Here is a 14,733-nt window from a genome sequence, read left to right on the forward strand (position 1 = left end):
CATCCACCTGGAAGGTGAGCCCCAGGAGCTGTCATGGCATGGGGACATCTCCATGGAAGGGACATGGGGTGCAGAGTCCACTTTGCCCTGCAGGCAGCTCAGGGATGTCACCATCAGGCGTCGTGGCTAAGCACGGCAAGAGCCACCTCCTACGGACACGGGGCCCAGCCAAGGTGCTCCGCAGGAAGGGAGGGCTGGACGTGGCTGCCCTGCAGCGACGGATCCGGGTGGCCATGGACCAGCCAGTGGAGTACGACACCGTCACCTGCAACTGCATCCACTTTGCTCTTGCCCTCCTGGGGCTGGGCCACCTTGCTGGTGCCATGGTGGGTGCCACCACTACATTAGGTACCACCACCCTGGGACATTTTGGCACCTGCTCAAGCCAAGTGTCACCAAACCTCTTCATTTTTCCCAGGTGTCCCCAGCGCTGCAGTGATGGAGGTGACGGTGCTCCTGGGGAACATGTGGGGCTGAGTACCCTCCCCTGGGCACCAGAACTGCACCAGGGATTTGTCAATCCTCCTGTGTGGCAATAAACAGTTGCATGGAAACCCTGCGCCAACCCTGCTTGATGTTTTCTCACTTTTCCCAGAAGCTGCTGCCAAATGTTGTCCCACCTTGACGGGAGAGGCTGCTCTTTGCTCCCCATGGCCTCCTGAGACAAACATCTGCCTCTTTCACTGCTAGCATTTAGTTTTGAGCATAAAAATGTATATTCCATGGGCTGCTGGGTTGAAAATGGGCCAAAAGGCTGGATCAGGTCTGTCCAGAGGCTGGTGGTGTACCTCAAGGGACAACTCTGTGTCCAGTCCTGGTCAACCTCTTCATTACTGATCCAGTTGATGAGGTAGAGTTTATCTGCAGTGAGGGGGAGTGAGTCACCAACCCATGGTGATGCTGGCACCCCTGGAGTGCTGCGTCCTGTGCTGGGCTCTCCAGCATGAGAGAGACAGGGACACACTGGAGAGACACCATAAAGGGCCACCAAGGCTCTGGAGCATTTCCCTAGGAAGGGAAGCTGAAAGAGTTGGGGTAGTTCAGCGGGGAGAAGGGAATGTCCAGTAGGATTTTATCAGTGTTTATAGGGGGAAAAAAGGGGGAAGTCAGGCTCTTCTCTATGTCTCCTGAGGGTTGGGGTCTCCAGGAGAGCAGCAGGGTCCCCAGGGAGGTCTGAGATCCCAGCAGGGTTGGGGTCCCTGGGAGGGCTGTGGGGTCCTTGGGAGGGCTGGAGTGAGTGTGTCTCTGTGCTGAAGATTAATTGCTGTCCATTAATTAGATGCTTTATTCAATTCTCCTACTTGAACCATGGCCCTTTTCCCTCACTGCCTCACTCCTGTGGGATGGGGTGAATGCTGCCCCATCCACACAGCTCCAGGACCAGTTGCCTGGAGAAACAACAGCAGAAATATCTGCCAAGAGTATAAAGTACCTGGGAAAAATCAAAGAAATGCAAACAAAATCTCAACTATAATAACATCAATAATGATATCTTATTATTTATATAATTTATAGTAATGTAGTATATAAAAATATATATGAAATATATTAATATGCATAGTCATGTCTACAATATTTGTATTTGATGTCTGTAGTATAGTTAATATATGATCATATATCTAGTATATAATTCCTATCATGTTATTGATAACAATATTAAATATAAACTATAATATCTATAACAATAAGAATAATATAAATTAATATCATACCTAATATATATAATAATTCAGATATCATACATCACATATGCTATCATGTGGACTATAGATCATAAAATATTGAATTTTATCATACAGTAGATAATACATAATACACAACATAATCTGCAATATAACATAGCATAACATATTGCATATATAACCTATTGCATATATTATATCATATATATAAACTGTAGAATGTAGAATGGTTTATGGATTGTCTATAACATAGTATGAATATGGCAAATACATAGTAGTGCATAATTAATGAAATATATAATATAATATAGTGCAATGTAATAAATAGCATGCAATATATAGTATACAGTATGCAGCATGTAATAGAATATATAAATTATATGTAATATATAAGTAAATGTGTACTATGTATACTGCACACATTATTGCACATAAAAGAATAATTTATAAAGTAATAATAAAGTGTAATATGGTAGGATATACATATTATAACATCCGAACATATAACATTCTTTACTGTAATGTAACCTATTTTAAATACGTCTAATTATAATCATACACAATATTGTCTATTGCTATATAATGATAGATTTTCATGATTCTGGACGGGTATGTGTGCGGCTGTGAGCTCAGTGCCAGTCACTGTATCATAGCTATGTGCCCAGCATCGCTCCTCCTAGAATCGCCCGTGTCCCGCTCCCGGAGCTGTGCAGGTGCGGGGGCCGCGCAGGGACCCCCTGGGGCAGCGATCTGCCCCTGCGCTCCCGTTCCCGGTGTCGGCGGGGAGCGACCCAGCCGGGCGCTGCCCCCGGGCGGGGGCCGGGGCCGGGCCCGTCCCCGCCCGCGCTGACATCAGTTCCCGCGTCCCCCCCGCATCCCGCATCCCGCATCCCTCCCGCCGCCATGGCCGCCAGCCCGGCCTACGGCGAGGAGAAGGGCGGCTCCTCCAGCCTGGGCGAGCCCGAGTACGGCCACGACCCCGCCAGCGGCGGCATCTTCTCCTCCGACTACAAGAGGTGGGGACAATGCGGGCAGAGGGGACAAGGACGAGCCTGCCCGCGCGGCCGCCACTGCAGGCCTCGGCCGCCGTCCTCGGTACCCGAGCCGGGGATGGAGCGGCCCCCGGCGCGGGGACGGGGACAGGGACGGGGATGTGGATAAGGATGGTGATGGGGATGTGGATAGGGGTAAGGACGAGGATGGGGACAAGGATGGGGCAGGGAACGCGGTCAGGTCGCCGCCACCGTCATTGCAGGTTGCAAAGGCCGGAGAGGGTGGGAACACCGCGGAATTTTGGAGATGCTGCGGTTGGGGGAGGTATGAGGGGATGCCCCTTGACCCTCCCACCCTCGGGCTGGGGTATCCCGGGCACGGTGTTCCCACCACCGGGTCTGCTGGCTCCTGTGGTTCTCCTGAGCTGACACCCCCCCATCGCATCGAGGCTCCCGGTGGGTGGCAGGGGGATGTTGGATGAGGATAAGGAATGTCACCCTGCCGTGGGACAGTGGGACACGCTCCTGAGGGGGGCGCAGGGGTGAAGAGAAATGGGGGAGGTGTTCTCCTGGAGCTGCAGGAATGTATTTTGGCCCTCCCTACTGTGTGTGTCCCCCACTCTGGCACTGTCCCCCCCGTCCCTGCTGCCCCAGCAGGAAAGCACTGAATCACTGTCTGACAGCATCACGCTCTCTACCCCTGGCTCTGTCCCCCAGTCCAGCAGTGTCTCCCCATCCCTGCCCTATGGTAGTATCCCCCCATATGACAATGTTCCTCCAGTCCTGATTCCCCGGCAGCATCCCGCACCTTGAATGTGTACCCCATCCTGACCTCTTGGCAATGTCCCCTGTTTGGGAGTGTCCCCTCTCTCCCTGTACTCCTCCCTAATGCTGCAGTGTCCCCCATTCTGGATGTGTCCCTGATCTGTGATTTCCTGGCAGTGTTCCCATCTCACTGGGTCCCCCCTCCCTGAATCCCTGGCAGTGTCCCTTTCTCTCTGATACTCTGGCAATGTCCCCCAGTATGACAGTGTCCACCCAGAGCCCCTGGCACTGTCCCCCACTCTGGATGTGCCCTGCATCCATGACCTGAAAGAAGTATCCCCATCTCATGGTGTCCCCCATTTCCTTATCCATTAGTAGTGTCCCTTGCCCCTGTCTGGCAGTGTAACACTCCCTACCCCTGGCTTTGTCCCCCAGTATGACAATTTCCCCCAGCCCTGATCCACTGCCAGTGTCCTCCAGTCTGGCAGTGCCCTCTATCATGACCCACATCTCAGAGTGTTTGTCCCTCCCAGGAACTGCTGGTAGTGTCCCTCAGTTTGTCCAAGTCTCCCCCTCTCTGACTTCTCCTTGGCAATGTCTCCCAGCCTGGAAATGCTTCCCTGCTCCCATGTCTGCCAGTGTCCCCTGACCCCCACTGGCAGTGTCCCTCACTCTGGAAGCATCCCCCAGCCCTGACACCCTGGCTGTGTCTCCCAGTCGGTCCCGGTTACCTCAGTGATTTGCCATCAGTGCCTCCCACTCTGGCAGTGTCAGCACCCCCACGGCAATGACCCCTTACCCCTGACCTCCTGGCAGTGTCCCCCACACTCACAGTGTCCCTCACACCCATAGTGTCACTATAATCTGCATGCTGCCCTTTGCCAGGGCCATACCAGATCTATCACCACTCCTGTGAGCCATCCATGGCATCCATGTAATATGTGGCAAGATAAATGCACCAAGTGTGACCCCACCACCCAGCTGAGACACCCACAGGTGCCCCATCATGCCACCCTACCACCCAGGCAGAGTGTCCCACCATGATGTGCATTCCCTGCCCAGGACTGAGCCACTCAGCCCTGGGGAAGGAGCTCCCTGCAGTGTCCCCAAGTCCCACCTGCAGGTCAGATGTCACTTTGGACGTGACATCCCAAGTTGGCCTCATCCACTGGGAGTTGCATCCTGATCTAGGCTGCAACCCAATCCCAACCACAGCATCAGGTTTCAGCCCACTGTGCTGGGCAGAGGAGCGGGGCCACAGCCCTGTCACCATCCCCAGGGCCACTACCGCCAGTCAAAGCTATGATGTCCTTGCCGCCAGTGCAGAAGCTGCTGCGGCAGCTGCCGGTGGGGCCAGCTGGCTGGCCGAAAACACCAGAGGGTGGTGGTGTGGCCGAGGAGGTGACAAGCCCGGTGCTGGCCACCGAGGCTGGACAACCCACCTGCTACAGCGCCCTGCGAGCTGATGAGCTGCGGCCACTCGCCGGCACCAAGCCCGCAGAGGACACTGGCACTGGGCCACCGCCGCGGTAAGACTCCCCCAAGAAGCACCCCCAGGACCCTCTGGTGATGGTGGCTCTGGACGAGCATCATCCCATGGGTGTCACCCTCAGCTGCTGCAGGTAGATGCAGCCTTGCAGGTGCACCCAGTTTAGGGGGGGACCAGTGTCCCTTAGGAAAGAGGATAATGGTAACAACTTTAAAAAAGGCTGATGGCATTTTCACAGTCCAGGGAGGGGACTAAGGAAGGACTTTTCATCACGGTGTGCTGGCACATTCATGCCACTATGTCCATGAAGTGGGGGACAAGGGACACCCAGCCATGCCAGGATGGAGCTGGTGATGGGCACCTGTGGTTTAGGGACAATGTAGGGTGACAACCACAGCCAGGATGGAACCGGGTTCTTGTCCCAGTGCCTGGGATGAGGATGGCACTGGGTGCTAGCACCATGCCAGTCCCTCCGGTTCCTCTTTCACCTGGCTGTAACCCAACTCCTGTCCCCATAAATATTTAATAATGAAGGGTTGGATTGCCAGCCTGATGGAAGGCTGGGAGCAGAAAAAAAAGACTAAAAAACAGGCAAAAATGTGAAAATGGGAATTTTTTTCCCCATGGTGTGGTTCAGGCATGATGACCTCAAGGAGATGCTCGACAGCAACAAGGATTCACTCAAGCTGGAGGCCATGAAGAGGATTGTGGCGGTGGGTGTTGTTGTCACTGGTGGGGACCACTGCTGGTACTGAGTTGTCTCATGCTGTACCAGCCCGTGCTGTGCCAGCTGCCCAGTGTCACACCACTTCTTTTCCCCCTAGATGATTGCCCGTGGTAAAAATGCCTCCGATCTCTTCCCAGCTGTGGTGAAAAATGTTGCCTGCAAGAACATTGAGGTGAGGAAGATCTTGCATGGCCCTGGCGGCATCCCAGGGTCTGGCACTTTCCTTGTTTTTGGGGATTGGCTGGAGTTTGGGGACTCTGAGGTGGCACTTTCACCTGCAGGTGAAGAAGCTGGTGTACGTGTACCTGGTGCGCTACGCAGAGGAGCAACAGGATCTGGCCCTGCTCTCCATCTCCACCTTCCAGCGAGGACTCAAGGTGGGCTGGTCTGAGGACTCAGGGGAGGTCTGGAGGAGCACTGAGCCTCCCACAGCTGCACTGCAGCCCCCCGCATGTCCCCACAGGACCCCAACCAGCTGATCCGCGCCAGTGCCCTGCGGGTCCTGTCCAGCATCCGTGTGCCCATAATCGTGCCCATCATGATGCTGGCCATCAAGGAGGCAGCCTCGGATATGTCTCCATATGTGCGCAAGACAGCCGCCCATGCCATCCCCAAGCTGTACAGGTAATGGGGAGGGGATCAGCTGCTAAATGTAAGGTATACTAATTGTTGTAATAAAGCAGCCAGGACTCAGTTTCTTCATGCAGAAAAGCCAATTCTTTAGTCACAAAGCTCATATTTATAGGAAATATCAGAAGGTGCTGTGTGAGACCTATTTGGCTAACAATACACTGACTATTACCCACTTTATTGGTGGGTAAATGGCTAGGGTGTACATCTGTCAAATCTCTCTATTTTTGGTTAGTTTACATATTTTGTTCACTGGTTCCCATGGGACAGATGTCTTGTTTATTACAGGTGCAAATGGTTTTCTTACTAGAACAGCTTGTTGTGCTAACTACTTTCATTCTTAAAATTTTTCACATGGGAAGTTACAAGCTAGCTGCTAGCTTAGCTAGAGTAATAGGACCTAAACCATATTTTATAAGGCCTTTCTTTTATTATATTTTTACCTATATGCAACATCAATAAGGGTCTTGGCTGCTTGGTACAGGCAGGGATGGGGAGGACTTTGGTCCAGCATCACCTGCCCTGCTCCTCCCTCACAGCCTCGACTCAGACCAGAAGGACCAGCTCATTGAAGTGATTGAGAAGCTGCTGGCAGACAAAACCACGGTGAGCAGGATTCTGTGTCTCTCCCACCTCCAAATCCGGCAACATCACTGGCCTAGTGTCCTCATGGGGATGGAGGTGTTTCCACCAAATTAGTGTCATCTTGGGGATGCAGCCATCTCCCAAGCCAACATCTTTGTGGAGATGTCACGGTCCCTAGCAAGACAGAATCCTCATAAGGATGACACTGTCCCCACTGATCCAGCATCCTCACAGGAATGCAGATGTCCCCACAAAATTCGTGTCCTTGTGGGGATGAAACCATCCCTGGAGAGCTGGCATCCTTGTGCGAGTGCTGCTGTCCCTACTGGGCCAACAACCAAATGAGGAATTCACCAACTCCACTGAGCTGGCATCCCTACAAGGAAGGGTTGCCTACCAAACCAGCACCCTCATGGAGATGCCACCATCCCTACCAAACAAGTATCTTATTGATGATGCCACCACTCCACTAAGTCACCCCGGGCTTTCCCTCTGCAGCTGGTGGCTGGCAGCGTGGTGATGGCATTCGAGGAGGTTTGCCCAGAGCGCATAGACCTCATCCACAAGAACTACCGCAAGCTCTGCAACCTGCTCATCGATGTGGAGGAGTGGGGGCAGGTGGTCATCATCAACATGCTGACCCGATACGCCCGCACTCAGTTCCTCAGCCCCAACCAGAACGTGAGTTCAGGAGCACAAAATGCCCTGGGAGCCTTGGGATGTCGTGGGAGCCCCTAGGGAAGTGAGGTGAAGGGTGAGTGTTCTTGGGAATGAAAAGGGTCCCACCTGCCAGCAGGAGTCTTTGCTGGAGGAGAACACTGAGAAGGCTTTCTATGGCTCTGAGGAGGAGGATGCCAAGGATACCAAGGCAGAGGCAGCTTCGCTGGCCAAGCGCAAGCCCTACGTAATGGACCCCGACCACCGCCTCCTCCTGCGCAACACCAAGCCCCTGCTGCAGAGCCGCAACGCCGCAGTGAGACCCTCGCTCCCACCCTGTTCATTCCCCCGGGCCACTGGTGGTGTCCATCAGTCTGGGCTTATGATGTCCCCACAGTCTAGGACTCACTGGGGTGCTCAGGGCACTCAGAAATGGGTGTCCTCAGGGTCAGGCTACCTCCAAGTGCTGAGTGGGACTGGGGGACTTGGCCATTCCGCAGGGCGTCCCCCATTCCCACCATGTGACATTCGGATATATGTCCATAGGTGGTGATGGCTGTGGCACAGCTCTACTTCCACCTGGCACCCAAGGCAGAGGTTGGAGTCATTGCCAAGGCACTGGTACGGCTCCTGCGGAGTCACAGGTTTGTGGCACCTGGGTTCTGGTGGTGTCCTACCCCTCCACCCCAGTTGTTGGAACCTGTGGGGAGCTCCAAGACCCTTTTTGAGAGACCACCAAAAAAGTCCATCCCTGGAGGGACATCAGATTGGAGGCTTTTTTGGGCTGGTCCAGTCCAGACATGGGGTGACAGCATCTTGGTGGCACCAGCTGGTGGTTGGTCCTGGCCCATATTCACAGGGACTTGCTGAGGGTGTATGGCCCTTGCCCCAGTGACCACCATGGTCCCCTCTTTGTCCCCACAGTGAGGTGCAGTATGTTGTACTACAGAATGTGGCCACCATGTCCATCAAGCGGCGGGTGAGTTTCAGACTTGGTGTGGGAGGAGTTGGCCCCATTGACTCCAGAGCAAGATGAGGATTAGGCCAGCAAGGTCACCAGAGCCTGGAGGTGACCTTGGCAAGGTGGGGGGACAGAGATGACACTAATATCTCTGGCTGTGCGTGCAGGGGATGTTTGAGCCCTATCTGAAAAGTTTCTACATCCGCTCCACGGACCCCACACAGATCAAGATCCTCAAGGTGAGCTGGAAACACCTGTCAGGAGTGGGTTTGGGGCTTCATGGAGCCCCTTCTTTGGGTTAGCTGTCATCTTGCCCTGGGGACAGGAGGACATCAAGGCCCCCCTGCCCTGTCACCACACCCCTGTGCTGCTCATCTCTTCCTCTTTCCCACAGCTGGAGGTCCTCACCAACCTGGCCAATGAGACCAACATCTCCACCATTCTGCGAGAGTTCCAGGTATGCCATGGCCATACTGGCTGCCACCCTGGCATGGCTGTTGGTGCCAAAGCACCACCATGGAGGGGGCAGAGGAGAGCCCCTCCAGGAGGAGTGGGCTGAGGCCATACCAACCCCATCAGTGGCTCCAAAGGGCCCCAATGTGTGACCACTGCCAGGGAGGATGTCCAGCACTGGCACATGGGTGACATGTCACATGTGCCTGTGCAGACCTACATCCGCAGCATGGACAAGGACTTTGTGGCAGCCACCATCCAGGCCATTGGGCGCTGTGCCACCAACATTGGGAAGGTGCGGGATACCTGCCTCAATGGCCTGGTCCAGCTCCTCTCCAACAGGGATGGTGAGTACACACATCAGGGGTGAAATGGGAGCTCCATTGCTCTCACGGCAGGACCCAACTGAGGCTGGGTCTCTGCCCGTAGAGCTGGTGGTGGCCGAATCTGTGGTGGTCATCAAAAAGCTGCTACAGATGCAGCCGGCCCAGCACAGCGAGATCATCAAGCACATGGCCAAGCTCACTGACAACATCCAGGTTGGTTGGGGTGTTGCTGACCCACAGGAGCAGGGGATGGCAGCAGTGCCATATATCTGAGGACATTTCACAGGTGCCAATGGCACGGGCCAGCATCTTGTGGCTCATTGGCGAGTACTGCGAGCACGTGCCCAAGATCGCTCCTGATGTGCTGCGCAAGATGGCCAAGTCCTTCACCAATGAGGAGGACATTGTGAAGCTGCAGGTCATCAATCTGGCGGCTAAGCTCTACCTGACCAACTCCAAGCAGGTACCAGGGATGTGATCCTAAGGTGGGTCTCAGTTTCCCTGTCAGGGAGGGAGAGGCCAGCCCTGAGCATGTTCTCTGCCACAGAGCAAGCTGCTGACCCAGTATGTCCTCAACTTGGCCAAGTACGACCAGAATTATGACATCCGCGACCGGGCTCGTTTCATTCGCCAGCTCATCGTGCCCACTGAGAAGAGCGGGGCCCTCAATAAATATGCCAAGAAGCTCTTCCTGGCCCAAAAACCAGCTCCCATCTTGGAGTCTTCCTTCAAAGGTACCCACCCCTAGTCACAGGGCATTAGGACATGGGGCACAAGCTGTCACCGCAATGCTGCATGGCTCTCCCTGAGTTGCTGCCTCCTTACACCTTGTTGTAGATCGGGACCATTTCCAACTGGGCTCCCTGTCCCATCTGCTCAACGCTAAGGCTGTGGGCTACCAGGAGCTGCCCGACTGGCCGGACGAGGCCCCTGACCCCTCTGTGAGGAATGTGGAGGTGCGTGGAGCACCTTGGGTGCATGGGGGAGGAGGGGCCAAGGTGGGGACACTGACTCAGGTCTTGGAAGAGCCCCAGAAAGGTGCCTAGGTACTGCTCACCTGCCCCTGTTCACTCTCTAGTGCTCACACATCCGCTTGGGGATGGGGGGAACAAGGGTGGCTGTTTGGATCCCCCCAGTCATGGGTGATGGCCCTGCTCCATCAAGCCTGTACCAACAGGTTCCTGAGTGGACCAAGTGCACCAGCCGGGAGAAGAGGAAGGAGAAGGTGGAGAAGCCTTTCTACTCTGACTCAGAGGGCGAGTCAGGGCCCACAGAGTCAGCAGACAGTGGTGAGGACTTGATGGCATGAGATATTGGGCAGTGGTCACTGTGGCCATCAGGCAGGTGCCACAATGGTGGGGCATTGGACAGGGGACATGACAATGGGGACACCCCATCATGGAAGGGACATGGCAGGAGAATGTGGAGGGACATGGTGGTGGGCAGTGGGACTATGCAGGAATGCAGTGGAGAGGCAGCAGCAGGTGTGGAGATGCAGTGGGAGGATGGAGGATGTAGTGGGATGAAGTGGGAGATGGGGGAATGTGAGGGGACACAGCAACAGGGCTGAGCTGTGCTCCCTCAGAGCCCGAGTCCGGCAGCGAAGAGAACAGCAGCAGCAGCAGCTCTGGCAGCTCCAGCTCTGGCACCGAGGAGGAGGAGGAGGAAGAGGAGGAGGAAGACAGTGGGGAGCAGTCAGAGGACAAGGAGGAGGAGGAGGAGGAGAAGAGGCCAAAGAGGAAGGACAAGGAAGGTCATAAGGCAGTCTTGGGAAAAGCGGGCAGGTATGCCCTGGGAAGGCAGGGGGGTGCTCCCAGCAAAACCCCTGCCCCAACCCCCTGAGCTGGGCTATCCCTGCAGCCCCAGTGAGGAAGAGGAGGAGGAGGAGGGGGCAAAGAAGTCCAAGAAGAAGGTCCTGCAGGGGAGGAAGGGCCGTGCCGAAACCTCATCAGAGGCCAGCACCTCCGAGAGCAGCTCCTCTGGCTCCGACTCAGGCTCCGAGGCAGAGACCAAGCAGAGGAAGGCGGTGAGGGCTGGGATGGGCTGGGGGGCTGCACAGGGATATCTGGACCCCTAACTGAACTCTCCATCTCTGCCCTGCTGCAGCCCCCCAGCAGCAAGGCCAGCTCCAAGGAGATCTCCCTGCTTGACCTGGATGACTGTGAGTGGCTTCCTGGAATGCACGAATGGCCATGGTGGTGGTGCTGGGGAAACTGAGGCATGAGCACTCACTCCAGTGCAATCAGGACTCCATGGGTCCTTTGGAAGCTGCAAGGTGGGAGAAGAACAGGTGTGGTGAGGGATCCTTGGCTCCAGCGGATAGCTGTGGGACAGGCGGCTGTGCCTATTGGATTGTCCCCGTGTGGCTGTGCACAGGGACAGCCTACAGGGTTGTGTCTACACCAATGGAGCTGTGCCACTGGGCTATCCTTGTGTGGCTCTCCCCATGGGACTATGCCACCAGGGCTGACCCCACGTGGCTGTCCCCATGGAGCTATCCCCATGAGGCTGTCCCCATGGAGTTGTCCCTATGGCACTATGCCACCACGTCTGTCCCCATATGGCTGTCCCCATGGAGCTGAGCCACTAGAACTGTCCCTGTGTGGGTGTCCCCATGGGGCTATGCTCACAGCCTGTGAGCTCTGTTAACCCTTTCTTCCCCCGTCCCAACCTTTCAGTCACTCCACCTCCTCCTCAGACCATCCCCTCCAGCAGCATCATCTCCACCAGCCTGGTGACCGACCTGGAAGGCCTCACTCTCACCGACACCTCCCTGACACCCACCGTAAGTGTCCCCCATGCCCTCCCCGGGGAGATCCCAGGCCTCCTGTCACCTGCGGGGGCTCTTGGGCCCTCTGCCACCTGCAGAGGTTGCAGGGAGCCCTCAGCAGCTCCCACTGTCCCCTGGTGCAGCTGCTGAGCCCGGCGTTCAGTGCAGTGAAGACCTACGAGCTGCTGCACCGCATGGCAGGCGAGGGGCTTGCAGTTGAATACTGCTTCAGCCGCCGGCCCTTCCCGGGCGACCCCCACATGGTGGCCGTCCAGATCCAGATCTCCAACAACACCGACACCGAGGTGAAGAACCTGCGAGTCAACGAACCCAAGCCACTATCTGGCATGAGGATACGGGAGTTCCCTGAGATTGGTATGGCATGGCAAGGCATGGCTGTGACGCTGTGGGAGAGTGGGGACAGGGGTTGGGTGGGAATGCGGGATGTAGTGCTATCCCTGTTGTTCCAGAGCACCTGGCGCCAGGGGACACAGCCAGCGTGGTGATGGGCATTGACTTCTGTGACTCCACCCAGGCAGCAAACTTCCAGCTGTGGTGAGCATCTGGCACCAGGCAGGGCAGGATCAGTGTCCCTGGGGATCAGGGCATCAAGTGTTCCAGAGATGGGGAAAGTGGGATAGGTATCAACATCCCTCCATGTAGAAGGAGACAGGAGACAGCAGAAGCAGGGCATGAGGGGGTGGAAGACAGCAGGACAGGCACCAGAATCCTTCCAGGGAAGAGGAGACAGTCAGATGGGCATGGAGTGGTCAGGGGACAGCAGGAAATGCACAGGCCTCCCTGCAGGAGACAAGGAGGCAGCAGCAGTTCCAGGTCCAGCCTGACAGGTTCCCCCCATTCTTGAGCCCTTTTGTGCCACAGTTTCCCCTGGTCACCCCTGCCCAGGGCAGGGATGGGAAGCAGGACATGGAGAGGGGACATATTCTGAGCATGTGTCCCTCTCACCCCCCTGTCTCCCCAGCACCCACACACGCCAGTTCTACGTCTCCATCCAGCCACCCGTGGGGGAGCTCATGGCCCCTGTCTTCATGAGCGAGAACGAGTTCAAAAAGGAGCAGGGTGAGTGGGGCTAGGGATGGGGACAGGGTGCTGCATGGGCACCCATCACTGACACTCACCCCCAGTTTTGTCCCCTCTGCCGCCCTCGCTGTGGCTCTAGAGCACCTGGCACGGCCGGGTGAGGGTAAGTGGCTGCTCAGCAGGCCCCTAGACTAGCTCTGCTCCCCTCACCCCACCCTGCACCCCCAGCCTGTGGGCTGGGGTGACCACCCTGGTGCCAGGGTGGCCTTGTTGGGTCTCCACAAAGTGTGAAGGGCCCATGTCACCCTGGCACTCCCAGAATTGTGTCTGGTGAGTGACACCCTGTGCCCTCATGCTTCTAGATCAGCACATTCCCACCCTGACCTCATGGATGGGGGCTGTGTTGAGTAGGGGGTGCTTGGTGCCCTGCAGCACCCAGCCCCATTGCTATCACTGTCCAGAGGAGCCCATCCCCAGGGATGTGGCTGCTGCCAACAGGCAAGGACATGGGTATGAGCCCAGGAAGAGTTATGAAGAATTTTCTCAAATCCACTGAACCCTGAACCAAAAGCAAGCAGAAAAACCAGCTCAGGATGTCATGGGGAACACAGGGAGCTGGAGGGGCTTGCTTTGGGCATGTCAAAGCAGGGCCCAGAAAGGTATGTGGCCAGAGATAGGCAGGTGCCTCTGTTGCCTGCTCTAGGGAAGCTGATGGGCATGAGCGAGATCACAGAGAAGCTGACGCTGCCCGAGAAATGCCGAAGTGACCACACCATCGTCCAGCAAGTGACCTCGGCTGCCAACGTGGGCCGCGTGCCCTGCGGTGCCAGCAATGAGTACAGGTAGCTGGACCCCCACACCTGGATCAGGCAGGCGCTGTCACCTCTCCATTCCAACCCAAATCACAGTGGGGACACTCAGGGCTTCCTTTAGGATGAGGAACCTGCGTGAACCCAAATGTGGCAGTGGCCGTGGGTGGCAGGTGCTTGTCTGCCCCCACCGGAGCATCCCATGGGACCAGACGGTGACAGGGGACAGCTTGCCTTGAAGCCCTGTGTTCACCACCCAACAGGTTTGCGGCCAAGACGGTGACAAGCGGGAGCCTGGTACTCATCACCCTGGAGTGGCGGGAGGGCTCCACGGCCCAGCTGACCATCAACAGCGAGAAGATGGTCATCGGCACCATGCTGGTGAAGGACATCATCCAGGCCCTGACACAGTGACAGCTGGGTGCTGCCACACCCATGGCCCTGCCCTCCCACCCCTTCTGCCCCATGCTGCTCCCCAAAACACTCCCGTGCCCCCATTTCTGCCAGGTTGTTCCCTGCCCCGATCCCAAAAGGGGAGGCAGGCAGCAACCCTTGGGCCAGCTTTGCTGCTGGGCGGAAGGAGCAGGATGGGGCAAATGGGATGCAGGGAAGTGTCCTACTTGGAAAGGCAGAAGCGGTTCCAGCCCCCATGGAGCACAATGTGGCCCCAGTCCCTCACTGTCATCTCCCAGTGTAACCCTTATTTATTATATCCAGGATCTCCCAATAAAGCTCTTCTCCAAGCTGCTCCCTTTCCCTTCTCTGCTCTGTGGGTACATCAATCTCAGATTCTCCCCATGCCGGGCTCTGGAAGCGTGCCCAGGGCAGCTACAGGGGACATCAGGG

The 14,733-nt window shown here is 56.0% G+C and overlaps 1 protein-coding gene across 1 annotated transcript; it reads left to right on the forward strand.

Moving 5' to 3' along the window:
• Positions 1-2,544: 2,544 nt before the first annotated feature.
• AP3B2 (adaptor related protein complex 3 subunit beta 2) lies at positions 2,545-14,634 on the forward strand. The gene is made up of 27 exons (XM_021554164.2): positions 2,545-2,698; positions 5,566-5,641; positions 5,753-5,827; positions 5,937-6,032; positions 6,119-6,279; positions 6,825-6,891; positions 7,369-7,551; positions 7,667-7,843; positions 8,074-8,171; positions 8,452-8,506; positions 8,656-8,727; positions 8,883-8,945; positions 9,156-9,288; positions 9,371-9,480; positions 9,554-9,730; positions 9,815-10,001; positions 10,105-10,223; positions 10,445-10,556; positions 10,853-11,051; positions 11,128-11,293; positions 11,374-11,428; positions 11,946-12,052; positions 12,181-12,412; positions 12,508-12,592; positions 13,020-13,117; positions 13,782-13,920; positions 14,151-14,634. The coding sequence occupies exons 1-27, from the start codon at positions 2,586-2,588 to the stop codon at positions 14,299-14,301; spliced, it is 3,306 nt and encodes a 1,101-aa protein (XP_021409839.1). The 5' UTR covers positions 2,545-2,585; the 3' UTR covers positions 14,302-14,634.
• The last annotated feature ends 99 nt before the right edge of the window (positions 14,635-14,733 follow it).

The sequence above is a fragment of the Lonchura striata genome, chromosome 11, assembly GCF_046129695.1.
Source record: "Lonchura striata isolate bLonStr1 chromosome 11, bLonStr1.mat, whole genome shotgun sequence".
Classification (NCBI taxonomy): Eukaryota; Metazoa; Chordata; class Aves; order Passeriformes; family Estrildidae; genus Lonchura; species Lonchura striata.

Excerpts from the sequence above, each read along its gene's own strand:
- AP3B2 (XM_021554164.2), top strand. The coding sequence starts at position 2,586 with ATGGCCGCCAGCCCGGCCTACGGCGAGGAGAAGGGCGGCTCCTCCAGC. Across the intron at positions 6,892-7,368 it reads TGCTGGCAGACAAAACCACG|CTGGTGGCTGGCAGCGTGGT; the intron begins GTGAGCAGGATT and ends TTCCCTCTGCAG. Across the intron at positions 13,118-13,781 it reads CGAGTTCAAAAAGGAGCAGG|GGAAGCTGATGGGCATGAGC; the intron begins GTGAGTGGGGCT and ends TGCCTGCTCTAG.